Here is a 25,273-nt window from a genome sequence, read left to right as displayed (position 1 = left end):
AGAATCGACCCATGAAAAGACGTGTATAATTAAGGTTCTACCACTAAATGCTTTCTTCCATGGTCCAAAATTGCCTCCAGTATTTTATTTTATACATTAAAACATTTATTATCTGCTATGGGCTTCTCTTTATTTAAATAGAGCTCTATCTGGACTTTTATTTTAAACCAATTAAGCCTTGAAGGCAATGTAGAGAATCAAAATTAATTTTAAGTGCTAGATGAAAATCTAGATTAGAAAAAACAGGCAAATTAGTAGGTAATTATTCAATTTAAAAAAGCATTTGTCATAATCCTTCCAGCTGTGAGCTCCTCTAATTAGAGATGATTCAGTTATAAAAGTTGTATTTACACACCAGTCTCAGAAACTCACCTATTGGAGCCAAACAAGGCATCCTTATCAAATAAACTACAGTTAAATATTCTTAGATGGACCAATGAGGAAAAAATAAAAAAGGAATTCTAACCACTGCCATCACCTGTTTTCAAATATATATGTAAATACAATCATCAGCCTCAATTGCTAAAGGGAAAGTGAATTTTATTTTGCTCCTCACAAGAAAAAAAGGAAACTTCTTGTTATTTGACATGTTCATTGTTCTTAAGAAGGCAGCTGTCTGCTACAAATACCAAATCCTTGCTCTGAACAGCTGATGAATCATTTATCATCATATTGATTTTCTCATTCTTTTTTTGGGGTGGTTATCTCCATCAAAATTGGTCACAATTTGAGACTCAACTCAAATGGGTTAGCAAATTGATATAAATACCAGGATATCAAGTTATCTGGGAAAGTGGCTTACAACTTACAAATGTGGAGAGAATTGACAGAGAGAGAGAGAGAGAATGAGAGAGAGAGAGAGAGAGGGAGAGAGAGAAACAGAGATGACTTGTGAAAAGTGATTTCTGCGGACACCTCAGAAAACAAATACCCCTATAGAAAAGAGGTGAAAAAGAGCTGGGATGAACCACATTGGTGGGAAGGCTTCAGGGAGAATAACTGCCAATATCCTGTGATTTTGGCTAAGTCAACCATCTCCCCGGACCTGTTTCCTCATCTGTAAACCAAGAGGGCTGGACTAGATTATCTCTTATGTCATTTATACATGCAAGAGTCTAATGTCTGAAAAGCAGAGTAAGGTTTTGGGGAATGTTATGTTTAAAGTGCATTTTTTGAAGAAGTAGATTTACATTGTAATTTTAAAGGGCATTGTTAATAAGTATAAAAATGTTATTTAAAATGATTTTTTACTTTTTAATGTTTTAAAGTTTTATAAATATAAAATATTTTACTCTTATAAAGTTTAACAATTTATTATTATAAATTATTAGTAAGTTTATTAAATTATTAATAATTTATAATGATTACATAATTATAATAAAGTATCAATAATTTATATTATATATTATCAATAATTTATAAAAATGTATATGTTTTTACTTTTTAAATTTTTGTAAGTATATGTCATCATTACTTTCTACCTATAGGATACACACACACACAGACACACACACAGACTATTTTAATATCCATGAACATTAGCTGGCATTACAGTTGTGCTGTCAAGCTGCCCTCTGATTGGAACACATATGCAATGAAGGCAAGTACTCTGTTGCAGCAGTTGACGTCATAACCCCCAAGTGGGCATACATGCTGGCTACCCTTCCTTCCTTCTCCCTGAAGTCCCTACTCTTTGGAAGTTTAACACTTTGGGTGCTAGCTAGGCCCTCCTTCTGTCCAGATGGCCTCACCATCTCCCAAAGTGACTGAGAGTCAAGCCTTCCAAAGAAGATTAGAAACATATTCCCTGAAAAATGGAGAATAATTATTCTTAAATAACGTCATGTAGCAAACACACAGATAAATACTATACCTTGTAAGGTCTTCTCGCAGATGTCCAGGGTCCACTGGGAAAAATTTCACCATAAATTTGAAAACAACTTCCTTAGGATCTTAAAACACAATATCTCCATAAGTTTTATTTACGTGTCCATGACAACAGTTACAAGTATTTACACACACACACACACATACACACCCTCCCCTCTCTTCTTCTCCTCTTTCCCCCTCTCCCCATCACTCCCTCCCAGACTTTTAAATTTTAATTTTCACATTTGTAAGATGCTGTTATTTTTGAATCATGTCTTTATGTGGATAGCGGTTAAGAAAGTTATTCTGGACCTCTTCCTACCCTCTTTTCCTTTGACTTTCTTTTTGTAAAGATATGCCTTTTGGGGGCCTACTGTACCTTCTTTTAAGAAGTGCCCCATCTTGAAAAATGTTGCACTTGCTACTTAGGATTCTGCAATCCTGGTTGAGAGAAAAGCCCTGCTTTAGAGACAGATGAGTATCACTGGCTGAAGGATCTCATGAAGGGAACTACAAGAAGTATAGACTGATGCCTCTATGTATCTTAAAACCTACATTGAAGCACATTTACTTACCTTTATTCTTACTTGTATTTGAAAATAAGAAACTCTTTGCATGTAAAGAAAACACATACATGCAGAATTTAGCATCATTCAGCAAATATTTTTAGTGCATATTATATGCCAAGCATTGTACTGGGCAGGTATTGGGAATAAAATTACAATTAAGCACTCATATTTGGGTATAGCAGACACCACAGTGTTATAAGCACTGAGTACTGGGGAATCACAAGAAGGGGAAAAAGGTTTGGAGAAATTCAAGGAGATCTTCCTATAGGAAGTAGGAAGAAATCTGAGTAGGCTGCTACATTTAGCAAATAAAATACAGGACTCTCAGTTAAATTTGAATTTCAGATAAATGATTGCATGGGACATACCTATACAAGGAAATTGTTCTTTGTATATCAGAAATTCCAGTTTAGTTTGGCATCCTCTATTTTACCCAAGATGCCTACAGTTTAGGTTAGTTTCATCAAAGACAGGAGAGGTAGGAATATGAAGTGGTCAGTGGCAGAGTTAAGTCTAGAAAGGCAGGCAGAGTCCAGTGTTTTGTGGATTGTGCTAATGAGTTTGTACTTTATTCTAAGGGCAATAAAGAGTCATGGAAGTGTTTTAAGCAGAACGTTTTAAATAGTTCCCATTGGAAGTAGTGTACATGATGGGTTAGGGGAATCAGTTCAGAAGCTGCTGGAATAATGTGACATCATTTTGTGGTGGAAGAGAGACAGAACTGTGGAAAGCACCAAAATGTAAAGAGCAGGTAGGAGAAGAGACACTATAAGAGAATGTTTTGCGAAGTGTTGGCTGAAATCCAGCAGTATCAGAAACATCAGTGGAATTTGCAGAAAATACAGGTTGTTGATCCTCAAAGCAGGAATGAGGCTCAGTAATCTGTATTTTAACAAGAGCCCCAAATGATCCTAATGCACACTAACACTGGAGAACCACCACACTAGATTATGAAATACAGAGTAGGAGAGAATATTTCGTACTTAGCAGGCATTCAAGTATGAACTGACATGAATGAACAGGCAAAGGATAAATGACATTGCAGTTTGACATCAAGGATGCTCAAAAGTTTGCAGTGCTAGAACCTGAATTATATTCCCAGGGCCAATCCAGAGTGCTAGGATTACCAGCATTTTTCAAACTAACTCAAAGATCCAGCAGCATGAATTTCTTCATTTAGGGGAAAGTTAAAATTATTTTTTAGAATTGATAAATCCATTAGATGTATAAAGGATTAAAATAATAAATCAAAGCAGCTTTCTCTCTTTATATTAATGTGAGAAATAGTGTGGTGTTGCTGAAATATTTTCAAGTTTTAACAGGGAATTATATTCCTTAAAAGATTTTCAATACTCACTTTTTACTTGTTTTGTAATGGGCTTCAGAAGTTCCACCCAGACCTATAGTAATATTAATGAAAAAATTGGTTGAACATGGCATTGAGTGCAGCTTTTTTTGGTACCAGATAAAAGTAAACATGAAATAAACAAATACCAAGACTACTTAAACTCTAAAGATATTTAGAAACAGCAATGTCTAAGAACTGACATACATCTACCACACTCAATCTGCCCCCTTGTATTTTCTCAGTGACAGTGAACACTGAAGATCTATGTAACCTCTAGGTTGTTGACATTTGAATCAATGCCCTCCTGCCTGTAGGATGACAGGTGTCACATACAAGGCTCATTAGTTGCTATGAAATCTAATGAAAGCATTTGGCTCCCCATTTGAATCCTACATCCCCCAAATACTGTACCATCTTAATAGACATAATGAGCCTTTCTGGGAAGGTGCCAGGTAACAGGCAGGACACAGCAGAAAGAACATTGGGAATATTAGGACTCCAGAGAGGGTAAAGTCACCTGAAGATTCATCAGTGAGGTTAAGGGTGAATTCTGGAGGTTGAAGTCCAGCCTCTGGAAAGTCAAAATAGATAAAGCATAGATAGCTGTTCACAGAGTGACAAAAGAGGAGCATAGGGTAGAAGAGTTTTTGTTTGGCAAACTGAGGTGACTTAATAGAAAGAAGGGGGAAGAGAAAATAATTATTAAATCCAGTCATTTTGCAAGCATTTTGAAAGTGTTTTTTCCTTCTAATTTTCAATCAGGGGTTTGAGCCCTACATACCTAGCTGCAAACCACATTTAGAAGCAATTTTAGACAAAAAAAAAAACAAAAAAAAAAACCTCTATAATGAAACCAACTTACATTATTTCCAGAATGGCTACAGAATTCTAATCCAAAATATTCCTTTTCAGCAAGATTTAGATGGCTGCAACTTAGGTTAAACAGCACCTTCCCGGATGACTTTTGCTAAAGAAAATAAAGAGATTATAGCAGAATTTGCATTCCCAACCTGATATTGTTACTGCAGTGTGAATAAATGGTAGAAGTCACAAGACTCTCTTCAAAGACTGTTTCATTTAAACACTGTTTAGAAGTGCTGCGTGTCCCCAAATGACGCTGAGTTTTACAGATAGATACGTGCATCCATCCGTAAATTGTTTTAGGGGTACCCCTTAAAAAGCCTCAGACTAATGACCCTTTTGGAAAAACAAATCCCTGACCTTAACTATGGTTAGATTGGCAAATCTACCCTTTCTACAGACTTCTTTAATGAATTCATCCCACAGGCAATTTGAATGATTTTCCCCAAATTGATAGTTTAATCAAGATGCAAATCTGACCTGCTTAAAATCCTTCAGTGGCTCCCCTCAGGATAAAGTCTATACTCCTTAATACCAGAAGAAGCTGGCCTTTCTCTCCCTCACACAGAGCAATCTGCCCCTCCCCATTCTCCACACTTCCCCCTAATAATAACAGCCTGCTCCTAGCTACCCACACATATCAAGTAGTTTCATGCCTCCATGCCTCTGCTCATGTGATTCCTTCTACACAGACCGCCCTTCCCACCTTTCTTTGATTTGGCTTACTCCTATTTGTCTCAGATGTCATCTCCCTGGGACATCCTTTTGTGATCCCTATTAGCAACAGGTTGAGCCAAGGGCAACCTTGTGCTCTCACATACTCTTGCTTACCTCAAACATGCCATTTCTTACAGGTGATGTCTATTAGACTGAATTCCCTCACAGCAGGGACCTTGCTTTATGTTTCTCTTTATTCACCATGTCTAACTGAACCTGGCACAAAGTAGGGGCTCTTGAATGTTTATTGATCCAACATGAAATTTACTAAATTACTCATTTGAGCTCCTTGAGATTTTCTTTTGCAACTTTCCCCTTCTTCACATAAAGCCACACATTTTGTTTTCTTCATAAAGCCCACACACATACAGTCCTTTTCTTATGGGTCTCTAAGAACTGAGCTTTGAAGAACTCTGAAAATCTCTTTGAGCTGAATATGTCTGGGACTGATCTTCAGCAGCCACCATTGCTGAAACCCAGGGTTGATGTTCGCAGGGAGGACTGTGATGGGAAAATTGGGCTTTGGCTGTTAGGCACAAAGACATGCTGCCGAAAACCCCTATTTAAAGCCACGTCACAGGGTGCTACTGTGGTGCAAAGGAAGCCGGGTTTGGGGAAACATAGCTGGAAATCACCACCCCATAGAATTAACAGCAACCTTGTGAGGTCAGAGTACAGCCACCCTCCTCTCCATCCCCTGCCTCCTCTCTCAAGGCAGTACCACACTGAACCAAGCCCACATCTGGGATTTAATAGCTTCCAGGAAGGCTGCTACCACATCCCTTTCCACCAGCGACCAAAAATATTTCCCTCTCCCCTGGACTTCTCTCCACTTGCTTAACTGTAGCAGGCTCCACCACCTCCAGATTCATGGGAGTTAACCAGGGTCCTATTTTTAAATGCAAATAGGCTGCAAAGGGTGAAACCTACTGCTTCCTTAGCACCTGGAAAGAGCTAAGGCATAGGGGGTTTGTTTTATGTGGAAGGTCACATTGGAACTGTGGTCCAAGAAAAGGGGTTCAACCCGTGGTGTGGTGTTGCAAGGCATGGAGGGCGACAGTGGCGGAGGGGTCGTTTGTCATGGAGGAGGGAGAGGAAGTTCTTGCCTATGTGGCAACCTTGCCTAGGGCAAGTGCTGACACACACCATTCCAGACAGATGAAATCGCTCCTATTTTTAAAGTACTCCAGGAGCTGCCACAACATTTTTCTTATGAAAAAAAAAAAATTTCTAAAGACAGATATGACAGCAATACTTTTTCCAACACCAAAGAAACATTTCAGTCATGAAAACCAAAGTATATCATAGATTCACTCCAGTTTCTTTGCAAACAACTTAAGAAATTCAACATTTTCCTTTTTCTTCCTCATTTTAAATTATTTTTCCATGTGTTTGTATATGTAAATATTTCTGCAGTCTCAAAGGATATACAGCCATTCTTGTAAGGTTTCCAATCAAGGCTTCCTTTTTGCTTCCTATGTAAAATCCCATAGCATATTTATGAGAATAATCCCCTGATTCTTCCATTCCTGTGTATGTTGCCAACTGGCTCTAAAAGCCTTTGGCATTTATGCATTTGAAGGTCAAGTGCTCATGTAGCTCCATTTCTCCACCCCTATCTCAGAGAGAGGCATTTCCCTTCAGTCTTCCATAGTGTACGTTGAAATTGGCCAGCATTGTGGAATGTGTTGCATAATAGGTAAGGTCTTGGTTCAGTCTCAACATGCAGCCTATAAAGTTTTCCAACCATTATGTTCCAATTCCTCAATTTTTTGTTATGATTCTTTTTCTCATTATATCTTTCTATATACAGCTTTCCTATTTCATCTTTTCTGGACTTTTAATTCTCTTTTTAATTGCTTGTTTTTATTTAAGCTGCTACTTTTCAACATTTTAACCAACTTCCTTAATGCATCTAAATTTTTTACCACCAGTCCTCCCACTTAGGGAATTAGAACTTTAAGCCTCTTCACCCTTGTATTATAGTAGAGCCATATATATATATTCTTCAACTTACAAACTCTGTATTCACTGATTTCTGGGAGCTCCAAATTCATCTTCTCATGAAAGCAATAATATTCAAGGTAACTACCTCCAAAAAACAATCTACCAAAACTTCTATTCACCTAGAGAAGTCATATAACAATTGTTAAAACAAACTTGAATTTTAATCCTGCTCTCCCCACTTACTAGCTGGATGAATTGAGGGGGGGTCATTTTTCTCACATACTGACCTGCCTTTTCCAGGTACTTGAAGACAGAAACCATGTGTTTGAATGCTGACTTTGTGTACAGTACCTGGCAAAGTGTGGACATTCAATAAATGTTTATTAAATAAATAAATGGATCCAGATCTTTAACTTAATTCATGTACATTAGTAAGATTGTCTTGTCAGGAGGAAAAACAAATTAGTCACTATGTGTCGTAGGGCAAATTACTGAACTTTGCTGAGCTGCAGTTTACCAATCTTTAAAATAAAGATAATAGTAGTATTATCTCATAGAGTTCTGAGAATTAAACAAGTTAATTCACATCAAGGTCTTAGTACAGTGCCTGGCAAATCATATAACTTAAGGAAAACACATGTATAGATAAAGGCATACAAAAGTCTAGAAGGATACATAGCAAATATTAACAGCATTTTCCCTGGACGGGGGATAGATTAAGAGAAACTTTAACTTTTTACTCTGTTCATATCTGGATTTATTTTTTAAATGAGTAGGGACCATAGAAACTCCTTAACCGTCTTCTATTCAACAATGCACAAAGAATATGTTTCATTCCCTTTTTAAAACATTGGCTAATGTTTATGTCCTGTTGAAAGTTCGTGGTTAGTAGGATACTCTAATATGATCATGCACCTTTATGCCTATTGATGGAACCCCATACTTAGTAGTAATCATTTTCTTGAACAATTTTTGATAATTCTACTTGTTATTCTAGTTATACAACTTAACTAAATTATAAGTATGACAAAGAATTTTGAGTACTAAAAGCAAGGGTTGTTTCTATGAAAACTAAGTTGATCGCTTTATAAAAACTCAATGAGGGGGAAAATCCTCCAAAATATGCTATCAAATTAGTTTTAGATATGATAGCAGTCAAATATTGGGGGAGAAAACTCTGGAAGGACTCTGTACTCAAATTGTTTTGCAAGCATCTACATTCTTGTTCCATGTTAAATAAGCAAATGCTGGAAATCATAGATGATGCATTATGAGGATGGTTTATGGAAGAAAGACAGGGAAAACAGATCAAAAGTCCTTATTCAAAAAAAGCCTTGAGTCTACATCAAAAGATTAGGATACAAATTTAAAAGTATATATTTTGGGTCAAAATAAAAAGTTTAAGGTGTTTGTGTGTGTGTGTGAATATATTTATTATGCTTTAGCAAATATTATCAGTTAACTAACCAACAACCACTTTTGACCACATTAAAGGAGAATCTAATGTATCCATGTGTTGATTGTTTACTTAAAAAAATACAGACTTCAGAAAAGGATAAAATGAGACAAAATATAGCATACTATTAACAGTAGCATGGTAGGTTATTTTTACTATTTTCTTGCAATCGTTATGTTTTCCAGATAAATGCAATAGACATAATGAAATTTAAAAGCATAGTGCCATACAAAGAGTTTTATAGATATTTCTCCTGTTTCTAATGCTGACTCCAATATTCAAAATATTTCTCATGCTTCCCTCAGAAAATTGTTTTTGAAGTCATGAATGATAATCACTTATTCTCCTGACATTACAGATATGTCTCATTTTTTATTCCAAAATACAATCGTATTAGCTCTGCCTGCCATAACAAAATAGCATAGACTGGGTTGCTTAAACAACAGGAATTTATTTCTAATACTTCTGGAGGCTGGAAGTTTGAGATCAGGGTGCCAGAGTGGTCAGGTTCTAATGAGACTTCTCATCTTCTCTTGCAGATGGCCTCCTTCTTGCTGTGTCCTCACAGAGCAAAGAGGGAGAGAACTCTTCTTCTCTCCCATTTCTTATAAGGCCACCAATTCTATTGAATTAGGATTCCATTCTTATGACTAATTTAACTGTAATTACTTCCTAAAATCCTTATCTCCAAATATAGTAACATTAGTCATATTTTAGGGTTAGAGGTGCAACGTATGAATTTGGAGGGGACAAAACTCAGTCCATAGCAATGACCCAGCTTGATAGCTCACTTTAGTTACCATACTTGCTCTTAATAACTTTTGACTCTTTACAAACATTAAATCCTGTCTCAAATAATGAAGATTTGTGAGGCATTTTGGAAAGAATGTGCCCAGTTACAGAAGGCCAAAAAAGAGTTTCAAGAATGTGTTGAGTACCTGCAATAAATATGAGGAGGCAGCATATCATGGTGGCTCAGAATGTGGGCTCTGGAGCCAGACACACCTGGGTCTAGTTCTGACACTTCTACCCAGTAGAGGAGTGCTCTTGGGCAGGCTAATTAATCTCTCTAAGCCTCAGTTTCCTCAACTGTAAAATAGGATTGTCAGAAGCAAAACACAAAAGGCCACATGTTTTGTGATTCCATTTATATGAAATGTCCAGAACTAGCAAAACCATTGAGACAGAAAGCAGATTGATGATTTCCAGTGACTTGGGGAGGGGAGAATGGAGAGTGACTGCTAATTAGTACAAGATTTCTTTTTGGGGAGGATGAAAATATTCTTGAATTAGATAGTTGTTATGGTTGCACAACATAGTGAATATACTAAAAACCACTGAATTCTGCCCCCCAAAAAGGTGAACCTTATGGTATATAGATTGTATTTCATTTAAAGAAAAGAATCATAGTAAACATCTAAAAGGAATATTTATGTCAAGTATTTTATTTACACAATGTCTGGTCCATAGGAAGAGCTCAAGTAGTGTTGGCTGTTTGTAGGGTAACCATATTTTATCATCCAAATTAGGACACTTTTGAGGGTTGATAAGGGCACTGGTGTTATTACATTTCCATAACAGGGATAAACCAGGAATTTCCTGGACAATCTCTGGTATCTGGTTACCTAAATACTAGCATTTGGATCACCTAAGCAGTCTGTTTTGATAAGGACAGAATTTATTGGAATATTCAAGATCTGGAATATTAAGGATCGCACACATGACAATTAGTTTCTCCTAATAGAAAGCAGTGCTTGTTAACCATTCATCCAGTGGCAAGTAAATGAGTTGCCTTTCAATGTTAACTCTAATTCCACATTTTCATAGATAAGTCTCCACCATAACAGTCTCATAAAAAGAGGAGGACAAAGAACTGCTTCATCAGTATTAATCCCGTCCTTAAACACTTCAAAAGAAAATCCCTCACCTCTCCTTTAGCATGTTCTTCCTTCATTCTTTATTCTCTTTTTGCAGTTCTTTTTGTTTTCTTATTGTAAATTTCCCTTGCTCAAACTCCAGGCTTAATTTTGATGCAGTTGCCTTTGTCCTTTTGTATATGCCCTTACTCTTTGTGACCCTTTCCACTGTCACTTCAATTTAACACACATTATTGAACACCTGTTCTGTCCCAGGTATCTTCCTGGGCCCCAGGCATAACTAGGTGAACAACACACAGGCATTACCACCAAAGAATACGTAGACTGGAAGGCAAGGCAGGCACATCAGTAGGTAATTGCAGTAGCTGGGACTAAGTGCCCTTGTGGAAGCATACATGTAGTGAGGGGTAATATGAAATCACATCCAAAGGGTACTTAACCATGAAATAGGAAAAGGGCATAGCACAATGGATTCCTAACAGAGAGGGCACCTAATCCAAGACAGGAATCAGGAGTTGAAGTTAGCTAAGTGAAGAGGATAGAAGAATGGCAGAGGCAGAGGAGATTGGAAAGCCTAATGTGAACAATGAACCTGCAAGCAGTGTGGCATACCTGAAGGAGCAAGTGAGATACAGGGACTGGAAAAGTGGTCAAGAGCCTTACCAAGACAGGCCCTTTGCGTCAGATGAAGCCATATACCTTAAGACAGGGTTTGGGAGGAGGGTAGCAGAATGATTTTAAGTAGGGAATTGACATGGTCAAAGCTGTGTTCTAGAAACCCCATCCTGGCTGTAGTTACGGCAAAGCCTCCCAAACTGTAAAGTGCATATGTGTCAACTGGGCATCTTGTTAAAGTGGTGCCTAAATTCAGATTCAATAGGTGGGGATAGGGTCTGAAAATATGCAGTTCTCCCAAGCTCCCAGGTAAGACAGATGTTGTTGCTTTTTGGGCCACACTGAAAAACAAGTCTGTAAGGAGAAGATGGAGGACGGGCCAAAACAGGTAATGGATGAATCGGGTGGGGCTGCTGCAGCAGTTCATGTGAGAGAAGATAGTAGTAGCATGGACTATGGTAGTGATAATGAGATGTGAGATATTAGACCCATCTCCATGGTAAGTGCAATTGGACTTAGGGAGATAAGAGAGAGGAAGAGGCCCAGAGATCCTGATATTCTCTTTGCTTGCTTCCCATTTGTTTTGGCCAGGTTCAGGGCTTGCACACATAGGCTACATTTCACTGCCTTTCATTCACCTTTATGCATCATTTTCCTCATTCCTGACTTTCTTTCCATACCCACCTATCTGAGAGTGGAAATGCTTGGAACATTCCTCACCAATGTCTGCACATATTTGAGCCCCTCCTTCAGCACTCCCTACCCTTTGTGCAGGCCTGGAAAGAAATTCACAGCTTGTCTTTTCCAAAGCCTTCTGCAGACATAAACATATAAAATATCTTTTGACACCCCATCACTGATGTGTCACTGATTCCATTAAAAGTCACCCACCTAGAATTTCCTTTCTGGTATTTCATGATGCATCTGGTAGCTTCCCACTTGCAACTTACCCCAACCATCTACTCTGGCATTGGTACAGAATCAGTTCCATCCAGGATAATATAAACATATTGCCATCCGGCATTTTTATGGAGATAATTATGAACTAGTTCTTCCTTGGATGCCCTGATGGCTACTTTCTATTTATCCTTTTACTTTTCCTATCCTGAACTCTGAATAGCATTTTGAAACCTAGAACCAAGCAGAATAGTCTAGTCAGAGAATATGACTTTTGATAAGTAAAATAGGAAGCCTAAAGATATTTCTGCATTTTGGTACCATTTGGTGCAGTTCCAGACTAAGCATATTTTTTGATGACTCTGATTTAATTTCATCCATGTAGGGAAATATTGTCCTGAAGCTTAGTATATACTCCTTCACCTCAATCCATATATCTGTTTAGAAACAACAATAGGCATGCACCTCATTTATACAGAGTTTGGAACCTTACAAAGGTAAGTCTTTCTCCTTTCCTATCCTCTACAGGTTACTTCCAGAAATCTCAGAATCTTTTAAGGATTAAATCCTAGAACTGTACCTGTTAAGGAATTGTTTTACCTTTCATTAAAAATGCAAATATCCTGACACTGGCAAAAAAAAAAAAAATAGGGCACATATATTACACATTTACCAATATAGTCAGATGCAATCAGCTTTCTAAGAAAGAAGTTGAACCTAATTTCAAAGTTTACACTGGGTAAACTACCTAGGGAACTAGCAAACAAAGCTCCTTCAGGGCAGGATAGAAGAAATTGTTGGCCAAGTTGTAACCCTTCTGGGGCAGTTGAACTCCTGGTAAAAAGAGAACTGAGAGTGGTGAGAGGCTAATTACCAGGTAGCAGCAGTTTATTCTAAAATGGAGCCCTTTCTGCAGGTAGTCTAGTTTTTTAAGCATCTGATGGAGAACAAAGTGCAGTAAAACACATCAAAGAACAAAGAGGAAGTAGGAAGTCAACTGAGGCACTTTCCCCAGAGGCTATGGGACTCAGTAATAAGCCCTGGAGGGAAATGCAATTTAACTGGGTACTTAAAATTTCATGGTGGCTGTAAGCAGAGAAACCAACCCTTGTAGTTGCTTGTATACATGTGAAATTCACACCAAATTACAACTGGTTTTTATTTTATTTCTGAAAACACAAAGCAGTTCAACATACTGCGAGTGTGATAGATGTAAGGCTTAAAGTTGCTCAGGATTAACTGCTCATAAAGGTTTCCAGCCCATGTGACTATCTTAAGGAGGTCCTGGAGAATCAAACTGAGCAGCTGCGTGACCACCATCCTCTTTACCCACAGCCATGCTGATACTGACTAAACTAAGTTCAGAAGAGAACTATGAAATCAGAGAGCTAGTCTAGTTCCTGATAAATGATTCTTTCTGGCAGACACTTTTTCAAATCTATAAAGAAATGATTTTTCATTGCCTGAGGCCTTATGTAGCCCTGTCAATAACCTAGACAGGTTGCTTCTGATTCATACTCTTTGTTGGACCATATCTAAGAGACTCTCATTGTTCAGAGTTACCCTTCATACTAAGGGGAAAAAGAGAAGAAAAAGAAATATTGCCACCTTAATAGCAATCTTGCTCCTACTCCTGGGACACTGAAATTACCATGCCTGTATTGGAAAGGCTGTTGAAAAGTGACAGTGTAATAATAGCATTGTCAAGACAGTGCTCCTATGTCTTGTCGAAATTACTAGCTTCTCTGGGTAATTAAAACAATTATAATTGTTTGTTCCCATGTAATGCTTTAGCATTAAATCCATGTGGTGCACATGATGCACAACTGGATTCCAAATGGTAGTTGGAATTTTTTAAACTTCATATTGATAAAACATACTGTTTATATCTAGTGATATGAGATATTCAGGACACAACAGAGACCATTATATGTCGCATAGTCAAAGCCCTTCATTTTATGAGTAGGAGATTTATATTCAGAGCAGGGAAAAGACATGCCCAAGGTCTTTCAGTAGGTTAATAGCAGAACTGGGACTGGAACCCAGACCTTTTGGCCTCTGGTAATGAACTCATTTTATTACACCACGTTGCCCTTAAATATAAAGGGAAAACCAATAGCTAGGTATGTGAGGGATAAGAAAGATAAACAAAACACCTAAAACTTGTTCTTTGATTTATTCTTTCATATTTACTGTTTTTTTTCCTTTATCATCTTTTCTCACCTTTTGAATGTACTGTTGAGTCACTTTTCTCTCCTTCTGTTTATTACTTCAATGTCTTTTCTTCAGCCTTCCTTTTTTCACTTGCTCTCCATTCCTGTCTCTTCTTTCCTAGAATCAGTTTTACTACATTTATAGAGTGCTCACTATGATGTCCAGTAGGAATGTGAGCAGGCTGGAAGCCACTCTGTTCTGAAAGGTTGTGAATTTCATGGAAACTCTATAAAGAAACCATTAAAGAATAATGCCCTTTAAAACATCTACTTAATAAAAGGCCATAAAATCCAAAGTGTTCAGATTACTGTGGAGAATCTGTGCTGACTAAACATAAAATATTTTTTAAAATATATTAAGGAAACTATTCCAAACTAAATAGAATAGGGAGGCATACGTGGAGTTCAAGGATCCATAAGAAAGGAGTATTTCAATATATATAATATACATCAAAATATTGATATATGAATGATGGGATTATACTTGAATTTTATTTTCTTCATTTTGTTTACCTGAATTTTCTAATCTTTCTATAATGAATTTACATTTTATCATATAATAATAATAATAATAATAATAAACCTCTAAGGGCTTCTAACTGATTAGCAAAATGAAAGGTCTTGTGAGCTATCCTTCAGGCTAATCACGCTGTCACAAAGTGTCTCCTTTCCCCACTTTTTTTTAACACCCCCACCTTAGCCAGGTGTGCTTGCTTGTCTACACCTGTGGACTACACTAAGGGACCAGCTCTGCCCTGCAGCAAGAATCCTACCCTATTACTCTTAACTTGGCTTCCTGCCAAGTTCCAATCTTGAAGAAATCACTTAGTATGTGTTCTTTCATTCCTTTTTCCTTACACACATATCTGCATAACTTCCTGACCTTTATTCACTTCTTCTCTTCACTTTGATTACTGTTTTGTGGTTCTGGGTAGGACCTATAATGGCAGCCAGCTAGGCTCCACTAAGCTCTGCTCTCCTCTTGATTGTTGTTTCCTATTTTGTACACACAGTAGGAGCTTCATGAAGATTTGCTGAACCTGTGGCTTAATATAACAACTCCCGGGCTTGCTTGCAGCTTTCTACCCCTTTCCTTCTAGCCCACCCTGGCATATAGCCATTCAAGTCCTGAATGATAACTCACACATGCGGGCCTTGAGGTGGCTTGGGCTCTCTCTACAACCTGAAGTCTAGGGGTTACATAGTCCCTCTGGCATAGTCCAGGCTGGTCTCAGACTTTTAGACTCTGCCATCCTCCCTCTTCAGGGCTATTTTAATATGGCAGATATATTGTTAGGATGTGCAACATAACTCAAAAGAGTTGCCTGGGATTTTCCACCTGTAGCCAGGAACAAGCACAGTGAAGCCCAGAAAAAAAAAATATTTCATATGTGTTTAAAATACTGCACATCTAAAATTCTAGTGTACAAGATAGAAAGAGAGAGCATGGTTTAACTTGGAAAATGTAGAATTGTGGGAACCTGAGAAAAAGATAGTGGCAGGAATTGTTACTTATTAGCAATCTTTAGTGGGATATTGGGTCCCAGGAGATACTAACCTTTGTATCTTAAAATTAGTTGCAAACTCTCAAAGTACCTTTTTTATTTAATTGCTTAGATGGAATTATTTGTGCAGAAAGATTTAGTTAAGCTGACTCATTGTTATTTACAAATCAAAATCAAATATATTCCTCGCTTCTGAATGCTGAGTTTGATGTTCATGGATCCCAGTTTAGGAAGCTCTAATCCACATTCCTCCAAATACAGAAATGAACAAACATGTTTATGGTGGCATCCACAGACAGACTTATAAAGCCTTCGTAGGCTAGTAGGAGTAGAGACAACCTCTCTTTTCCTGACCTTTTAGGGAACTTGAGTCAGAACATTTTTCCTCTCTGGCAACCCCATTTCAAACAGTCAATGAGGGATTACTATGACCACACAATTTTACATAGGTGTAGGGCTGATCCAGGAAACTTTTGTTACTGTAATACATAAAATGTTTGTGTCACATCCCTCCTGACTTAAGACTTGACTTCCTAGAATGTTTTGTTAGCTAACTAGTATTTTATCAGCAAACTCATTTGAGCAGGAATTAGCTGCCTGGCAGCTGAGAATAAGAAGATAATTTATTCTTTTATTGCTTCAACAGATAGTTATCAAGCATCTACTGTGTTTCAGGTTAAACACTGACTATACTACAGACTATTGAATTAAGAGAATCTACTGTGTCCTTTTGGATGCATAATGGCTCCCCAACATTGAGCCCTAAAGAATAACCTATCTTTATTGGCCTCATTCAATTCTCAGATGTCCTATATCTTATCTTTCTAATCCTATTCATTTCTCTGAAGCATTTCCATTGTTCAGCTATCCCTTGAAACCTCCCTAACAGCTCTTTTAGGTTCTGCTTATCCCAAGTCACTTCTTCCCTAAAAATACTGACCTTGTTTTCTATATCACTACTCCTTACATGCAAGAGCTGAGTAAGATGTGAAATGCTGAGGTAACTCCAACACAGAGTTTCTTGAAAGACAAGCATTAAAGAGCAAATATAGTGGTCAAGTACACGGGCTCTTAATCCAGAGTGCTCATTCAAATTCTGTTTCCACTACTTACGACTCTGTGACTTTGCGCAAGTTGGTTCACATCTCTGCCTAATTTACTGCACACTGAAATGGGGATATCGGTTATGCCTACTTCACTGAGGATTTTAATGAACATTAGCTCATTGTAAAATACTTATACTGGTGCCTCCTACATAATAAACATTCTTTTGATATATTACCAGTTATTATTACTATTTACATTGGAAAGAAATTGAGTAGTAATTGTGGGCCAGAGGGCAATGGAGTTGACATTTGGGGGTGCCTGGAACCTTCACATATTGTATGATGTGGCTATGAGCAGATTGAAATGCTTGACCCTGACATTTTGTGAGGAGTCCTTTATTTTGATTGCTTATATAGGAAATGAAACTTATGTAGCAACTGTTTTTTTTTTCCCTAAAGATTTTATTTATTTATTTTTAGAGAGAGGGTAAGGGTGGAAGAAAGAGAGGGAGAGAAATTAATGGGAGAGAAAAACATTGATCGTTTGGTTGCTCTCGCACACCTCCAATCAGGGATTTGGCTCATAACCCAGGCATGTGCCCTGATTGGGAATCAAACCAGCAACCCTTTGGTTCACAGGTCAGTGCTCAGCCCACTGAACTACACCAGCCAGGATGCGATGAGTTTTTTAAATGAAGTATTTTTTTAAATTATTTATTTATTTGTTTGTTTTGTTTTATTTATTTATTTATCTTTAGAGAGAGGGGAAAGGAGAAAGAGAGGGAGAGAAACATCACTGTGTGGTTGCCTCTCACTCATGCCCCCAACTGGGGACCTGACATGCAACCTAGTCATGTGCCCTGACTGGGAATCGAACCAGTGATACTTGGCTCACAGGTCGATGCTCAATCCACTGAGCCACAGCAGCCAGGGTTTAAATGAAGTATTTTTTATTGTTTGGTTTTTGAGGTTTTTTCTTTTTTCTCATTCAGAAATCAAAATATGCTCATTTAAAAATCAGGGTAAGGGAAGGGTCTAATCAAGGAACGTGTATAAATGACTCATGGACATGGACATATCCCTCATGGAGGGATATGATTGTGGGAAAGGGATGGGCTGGGTGGGGGGAGCAATGGGGGAAAAAATGGGACAACTGTAATTGAAAAACCAAAAAATAAAAGAAATAAATAAATAAATAAATAAAAATCAGGGTAAGAAAAGAAACAGAAACGAAAGCAAAAATAAAGTGCTTATAACCCCATCCATCAAGAGACCTTAGATTAAACTTTTAGGATAATTTTCAATATGTGTGATACAACTCTTTTTTGGTGACCAATTTTTTAAAAACTTAGTATTATATTATTAATATCATCATTAGTTACTGTATAAGATACCACCTTGTTAGATATGTAAATAATATTCTCTTTCTAGCTATTCCAAGCCACACTAAGATAAGTCATCAGAGATGTACATCCATCTTTGTACAAAAACTTAATAATTTCCTTAGGATACATTTTTCCCAGAAATTGAATTCCCCATCTTATTTAGGTTGCACTGTTGGTTATTTGTCTTATTTTTATTTGAGACTTTCAATTAAATACTAAAATGTTTATTTTGTGTAATTTTTATTTCAATACTGAAATACAAATACAAATTGTGGAAAAGATTCATAAAAGTGATTGCCTTTGCTTGGTAAAGCAGGGAAAGAATTTATAACCTAAACTTCCTACTGGGTATCAGAAATTTGGAGGCAGCAGGCTGTAGGTGAGATAGTTCGGCTCTGAAATCAACACATGTACTTTTAATTACTGGCTCAAGTATGTACTTGCAGTTGTATGACCTTGGGCTCATATTTAACCTTGCTGAACCTTGATTTCTTCATATGAAAAATCCTTCTATGATGTGGCCCATGCTTGTCTCTCCTAACTCATCTCTCATTCTCTCACCACTCTCTTAGCATTCTCTCCTCTCAAGATCCAGTCAGATTGAGCTGCTCCACAAGCCTTTCCCTATGTTTCTACTTTTGTCGCAACAAACTTTAAACTCTGCTCCTTCTTATCCCCTAACTCCCCAGAAAATATCTAAATAATTGGTATTGGTCATTAGGGCTCAGGTTAGACATTATCCCCCTCAAGAAAACCTGTCTGACAATCCCCTCAACACACATATTTCAGTCTAGGTTAGGTGCTCCTCCTCTGTTGTGCTATTAAAAAACTATCCTTGTCCTGTTATTTGTATGCATCACACTGTAGTGTATATACCTATTTCAGTTTCTAATTCTTCTACTAGACTACGAGGTCTTTGAGATCAAATGCTATTTCTTATTTTTCTCTGCACCTTCAACAGCTACCACTGTGCATGGAACCAGTGAAGGCTCATAAAAATTAGTTAAATGAGTGATGTATAATCATACCTGTTTAACAAACTTATTGACTAATGATTATATGAAATAACACAAGTAGTAATTCCTAGAACAAAGTTAGGTCTGGAAATATCTCACAAAAGCAAATGATAGTAACTTTGTGACAAATCTCTTGCAATCACTTAAAATGTTGAGCATGAAATTCTGGAGAACTTTTGCCTTCATTTAAGTCTGTTGAAAGGCGAATTCTATCATCATAGATGGAATCTTAGAGGACAAAGAGCCCTTTGTTTAAGACAACTCAGACCAACCATTAGTGGTGAGGTGCCATGCTTAAGCGCTTCCAGGGCCTGGGGTCAACTCACACAGACAGACCACCCCTATTTGGCCCCACACCTTGGGCCCACAAGAGAATGAGGAAGTGGGTAAGGAGGAAGAGAAGGAATAGAGGAAAGAGGACTGGAATAAGATTCTGTAGGGGTAATAATTGTAGTTTTTGCACAGCAGCTGTGTTTAGAACAGACCAGCTACACATTAGAGAATTTCACAACCCCCAGAGAAGTGCCCCCCTTTCACCTTCCTTTTTCCTGAGTTTTGCAGTCTTCGGTAGGTCTTTCCTGTGGTGCCTGGCTGGAGTACTTTATTGGCCAATTTCCCACCACCTCCTGTGGTGCAAATGATGTGTTAAGGGTGTATCTTTCAGAGTACTACTGGTGTAACCAAAGGTTTTTTTCAGTTCTGACAGTCCAGCACAAAACTGCTTGGTGGCACCTAGTATCACAAAGACCAGCACTGCTCTCTGCTGCTGGGATGGAAGGATCCTGGTCCTTTTAGAAAAATGCTGGGGCAGTCTGGCCACCTCTCAGGAGGTTCTGCCCCTCAGGCTATATACCCTTTTGACCCTAAGACATTGGACTCAGTTCAGTTGGAAAAATTTATCAGTCTCTCAGGTGCAACTGACAACCTCATTATCTTAAAACACCAATTAAAGCTAAGCTCTTATTAGTGTAATATAATTGTATTTGTGACAGGTCAAACAATGATGCTAATACAGTCTAGATGTCATTTAAGAGAAATATAAAAACTCATATAGAATTTAGAAGAATGCTGCCCTCTAACAAGTTTCACTCAGAAGTTCTGCTGAGAACCCTCACCTCAGCTAGTTCTTCGCAGCACACAGGAAGCAGATGGAGCTCTGCACTGTGATGAAAAAAGAAGAGGTGTCAAGGTCCCAATTAACTGAAATTCTTCGTAGAGATTCTCCTGGGTTCATACTTGAACAAACACACAACTGCCATCCATCCAGCTCCAAAGACAGTTCCCAGGTCCCTACCCCAGTGCCTTAAAAGTTCCTGGGTTCATGTTCCTCCTCCTTTCAGCTGTGGGAATGGAAAGGGTCAGGGGAGGGGTGCTGGTGGGAAGGCTTCAGTCCACGCCTTTTCTTTGAGCTCTAACATTAGGAGGGCAGCCTAACAGCCAGGTGAGAGCAGAAGACATGAGGGCCATGGAGGGGTGGGGAGAGAGCACCTAAACCACACTTGGCTGCTGCTCAGCCTGGCCTCAGGCCAGACAAAGCCTAAGAACTTTCTTTTTCAGTTCAATTTATTCTCTGAATCAACAAACCTTAGACTATAAGGGGCAAATCAAGCTCAGTAGTTTAAACAAAGGCATTCATCATGCAGCTGGGGTACCCTGCAATGACAAATAAATCCTTGGCATAGAAATGTACTACATTGGCTATGGTGGGACATTGTGATTCCAAGATGATTTTCCTAACATGGTTTAGAAGTTCCATCAACTGAATTTCTTCGTATAGGCAGGGAGCTGGTGAAGAGTTTTTATGGTCAGCCTGTTGATCAGCCTGTCATCAAACATTGATTGAGCACCTAGTGTGAATCCATCTTCTTAGAACTAGAGGATACATCAGGAAGTCCTGGAAAACCAGGAAGCTTTACAACACATACAGCAAGCCCACTTGAGTCATAAGTCTACCACCTAACCAATAACTAGCCAGGGTTTTGAAGTTCATCTGTGGCTTGAACCTCAGATCACCCATTAATTTAAATAGCAATGTTATCTTGGATAAATCAAACTCTCTGTACTTCAGTTTACATGCCTGCAAAATAAAGATAAAAATAATATTATTGGCCTCATTCACCTGGTATTGCTATTTGGGCCAGAGTATTAGAACGTATATTTACCATCTAAATTTGGAGCCAAATTCCTTGGGGCATCAGTGTAGCAAAAACTTTTACAGCACTTACTGGCTCTCTTCTAAGTGTTTTAGATATATTAATTTATTTAACCTTTGTAACAATTCTATGAAGTGGGTATTAATATTATTCTCCTTTTACAGATGACAAAACTCAAAGCACAGAGTGGTTATATGACTACCCTAGGTAGTGACACTCATTTGATTTGTGTTAACATAACATGAGATAGTGTATGCAAAATACACCTAGAACACAGGCTATCGATAAATACTATGATTTTTAGTCAGTAGTGTTGTTACTGTTATTATCAACTCCCTGGCTGGTTTGGCTCAGTGGATTGAGCGTCGGCCTGCGAGCTAAGTGTCGCTGGTTCGATCTTCCAGTCAGGGCACATCAGAGAAGGAAAACTCTGACTCCAAAAAACCTCCGCTGCCTTGCGGCATACCTCTTCAGGGGAAAGGCTAAGGGAGTAAACCCCGACAGAAAATCCGGAGCCGGAGTCCCTAAGGCGGTTTGACGTTGTAGTCAACACCAGCAACTCCTACGGCGCACCTGAAACCAAGCTGTATTGACTCCGTCTTTCCCTTGGACCCTTCAGCTGCGAAGAGAGGGGGGGTCTGCTGCATGGGCAACAGCAGACCCTCCATATCACCCTGCCCAGGCTCTGTAGCTTCAGCTTCGCTGGAGAGGACACTCCAGCGTCATCGCAAGATGTCGATTCAACACGGGAGGAGACAGATACCGTGTCACTCCCGAGTCGGACTGCACAGCCATTCTCGGCGGTGCAGATAGACTCTTAAGAAGCTACACCATCGTCTCTCGAGACGGGCGGCTGCCGATGACAACTGTGTTAGCATTACTATGAGTAGTTCCCACAGAGCAATTTTCTTTAGCTTTTTATTTTCAATTTTTTGAAATTAATTTTCCAATTACAGTTGACGTACAATATTACATTAGTTTCAAGTGTACAACATAGTAATTAGACATCTATATACCTTAAGAGTACAGTATTCCCTCACTTATCGTGGGTGTTACGTTCTAGGACCCCCCCCCCCCCGCAATAGGTGAAAATCTGCAAAGTAGGAACCTTACATTTATTTTAGTATTTATATATATTTTAAGGCTTTATAAACCCTTCCCACACACTTATAAACCATTCTCAGTCCCATATTAACCTTATAGCAAAAAATCCACAATAAATAACTCGATATAATATTTTTTAAAATCCCACGATACAGTGAGGCCATGATAAGTGAACCATGATATAGAGAGGGACTACTGTAATCACCCTGATAAGTCTAGTACCCATCTGACACCAGACATAATAATTACAATATTATTGATCATATTCCCTATGCCATACTCCACATCTCAAGTGAATACGATTAAGAAAATAACCACAGAGTGATTTATAATATAGTTAATCACGAAGAGTTTGGCTGTTTCCATCAGCTCCCTTAAAGGAAACCCAACATTATTTTAGGTAACTCAAGACAGTTATTATGGACCCTCCCAGGATTAATGACTCCAGGGGGAAGAGCAATTCCCTTGAGGCTGCTAACTAAGCAAAGGCAAACCACTCAGAAAAGCAGGATAAATTAACCTTGGGAAGCCCAAGAGAAAGTGCACCTGGGGCAACAAAGTTCTAGTGCCTGGAGGTGGGCTGCAAAAGTAAGATTATTAAAAGAAATTCTAAATTGAGGGTGAAAGGCCATTCTATGTGGATTTTGCAGACTATAGAAATAAAAAGGCCTGTAAGCAAAGGAGGGAGGAATTAACATGCTTTGGACGCCTACGTTGTGTCAGATAATATACCTCTGGAACTTTATTTATATTCACAATGACGTTGTGAGAAAAGTGTTATGATTATCACTAAAATAAGTGATAAAGGCACTGGCTCAGAGAAGTGAAGTGACTCAACTGAGGTTCCACAACCTTAAAATTGTTAGAGCTAGGACTAGAACTCTGGTCTGTACAACTCCAGATGTATTTCTTCTTTGATATCTTTAAATCTGATATAAAAACAATGGTTGCCTATCTTAAACTTGCTCTTTTTATTTTATTCTCTTTTTTGGTGAATGGGAGCCACCATCCAAACAGTCACCTAGGCCAGGAATCTGAAGATCATCTAGATTCCTTCTCACTAATCTCGCAAATCTCCAGCCCTGGCTGGTTTGGCTCAGTGGATTGAGCGTCGGCCTGCGAGCTAAGTGTCGCTGGTTCGATCTTCCAGTCAGGGCACATCAGAGAAGGAAAACTCTGATTCCAAAAAACCTCCGCTGCCTTGCGGCATACCTCTTCAGGGGAAAGGCTAAGGGAGTAAACCCCGACAGAAAATCCGGAGCCGGAGTCCCTAAGGCGGTTTGACGTTGTAGTCAACACCGGCAACTCCTGCGGCGCACCTGAAGTCAAGCTGTATTGACTCCGTCTTTCCCTTGGACCCTTCAGCTGCGAAGAGAGGGGGGGTCTGCTGCATGGGCAACAGCAGACCCTCCATATCACCCTGCCCAGGTTCTGTAGCTTCAGCTTCACTGGAGAGGACACTCCAGCGTCATCGCAAGATGTCGATTCAACACGGGAGGAGACAGATACCGTGTCACTCCCGAGTCGGACTGCACAGCCATTCTCGGCGGTGCAGATAGACTCTTAAGAAGCTACACCATCGTCTCTCGAGACGGACGGACGGCTGCCGAATCTCGCAAATCTCCATAAGCATCAAATGCTCCTAGAAGTTCTGCCTCATTACCATCTGTTGTATAAGCCCTTTGTGTCTCTCCCCACAATTCACTTCTGGGCTGGAATATTGATATTTGGGCATGTGTTAAGAGATAGGTTGACTATCTAAAATTGGAGCCACTGAACTTGAAGCTATTGTTCAGAATCTACCTGGAATCTCCAGCACTTAGAACACATATTTCATTAAATATTGACTAAGCGAATGAATGAGTAAATTAATTAGTAAGCAGATGCTAATATGCCTATTTTGAGCTTCTTAAATTCTTTAGTGTTTTCTAACACTTTCAGAATAAAGCCCAAATTTTATATATAGACCACATGCCTGAACAATCTAGCTTCTAACTACCTTTGCTTCATCTTGATTTCCAGCTTCTCTCCATCTTCCTTTCAACACTCCATTATTCATCCAGATTCACCCCCACTCCTCCTTCAAAGGGTCATGTTCTATTTTGCATATTGGTCTTTAATTTTTCCTTTGTGTAGACCACCATAAATCTCCCTACACCCTAGCTTGCATTCTTTATTTCCTTAGCTCCTACTCAGGAACTCAAATTGTTTATTCTTTTGAAAGTTTTGCCTAACACCTAAAGTCCAGGTTTTTAGAGTTGACACAACTAAGTCTCAGATAGTCTAAGTGACTTGCCTAAAGCCACGCAGCTTGTAAATAGCACAGTCAAATTTATCCTACTTTATCAGGCTCTAAATATACATTATATCATTTATGTTACTCCTCACAACAACTCAAGGAGCTAAGGGGTTAAGTGACTGGCCCAAGATTACACACCTAAAATGGGACAGTATTTGTAGCCCCAAATCCAGGTACATTCTACTACAGCAGAGCAATTCCATCTCATTGGCGTTGGGAGAACTTTTTCTTATGAAGGGAAAAGGTATCTTTTCATCATTGGCAAAGCTACAAAAGACCCCTTCTTGTTTGAATTTGAAAAACTGGCTCCTGGACAATCATCCAAGAGTAAATACCATTACCAATAAAAAAAAATCACCAGGCAGTTTTTTGCTTTATTATTTATCTTGAATACTG

General features: G+C 38.6%; 1 protein-coding gene across 1 annotated transcript in view; it reads right to left on the bottom strand.

Moving 5' to 3' along the window:
* Positions 1 to 25,273, bottom strand: part of FRMD7 (FERM domain containing 7) — a 49,958-nt gene that overhangs the window by 20,037 nt on the left and 4,648 nt on the right. Inside the window, exons 2-4 of the mRNA XM_090264033.1 lie at positions 4,649 to 4,753; positions 3,796 to 3,838; positions 1,874 to 1,907 (exon numbers count right to left, since the gene is read on the bottom strand). Coding sequence (XP_090120159.1) covers positions 1,874 to 1,907; positions 3,796 to 3,838; positions 4,649 to 4,753 — 182 coding nt within the window. The remainder of the gene's footprint in view (positions 1 to 1,873; positions 1,908 to 3,795; positions 3,839 to 4,648; positions 4,754 to 25,273) is intronic.

This window comes from Furipterus horrens, unplaced genomic scaffold, assembly GCF_987537825.1.
Source record: "Furipterus horrens unplaced genomic scaffold, mFurHor1.1.pri manual_scaffold_17, whole genome shotgun sequence".
Taxonomy (NCBI): Eukaryota; Metazoa; Chordata; class Mammalia; order Chiroptera; family Furipteridae; genus Furipterus; species Furipterus horrens.
Note: the sequence above shows the minus strand (reverse complement) of the source record. Positions and strands in the feature narration are given on the sequence as shown.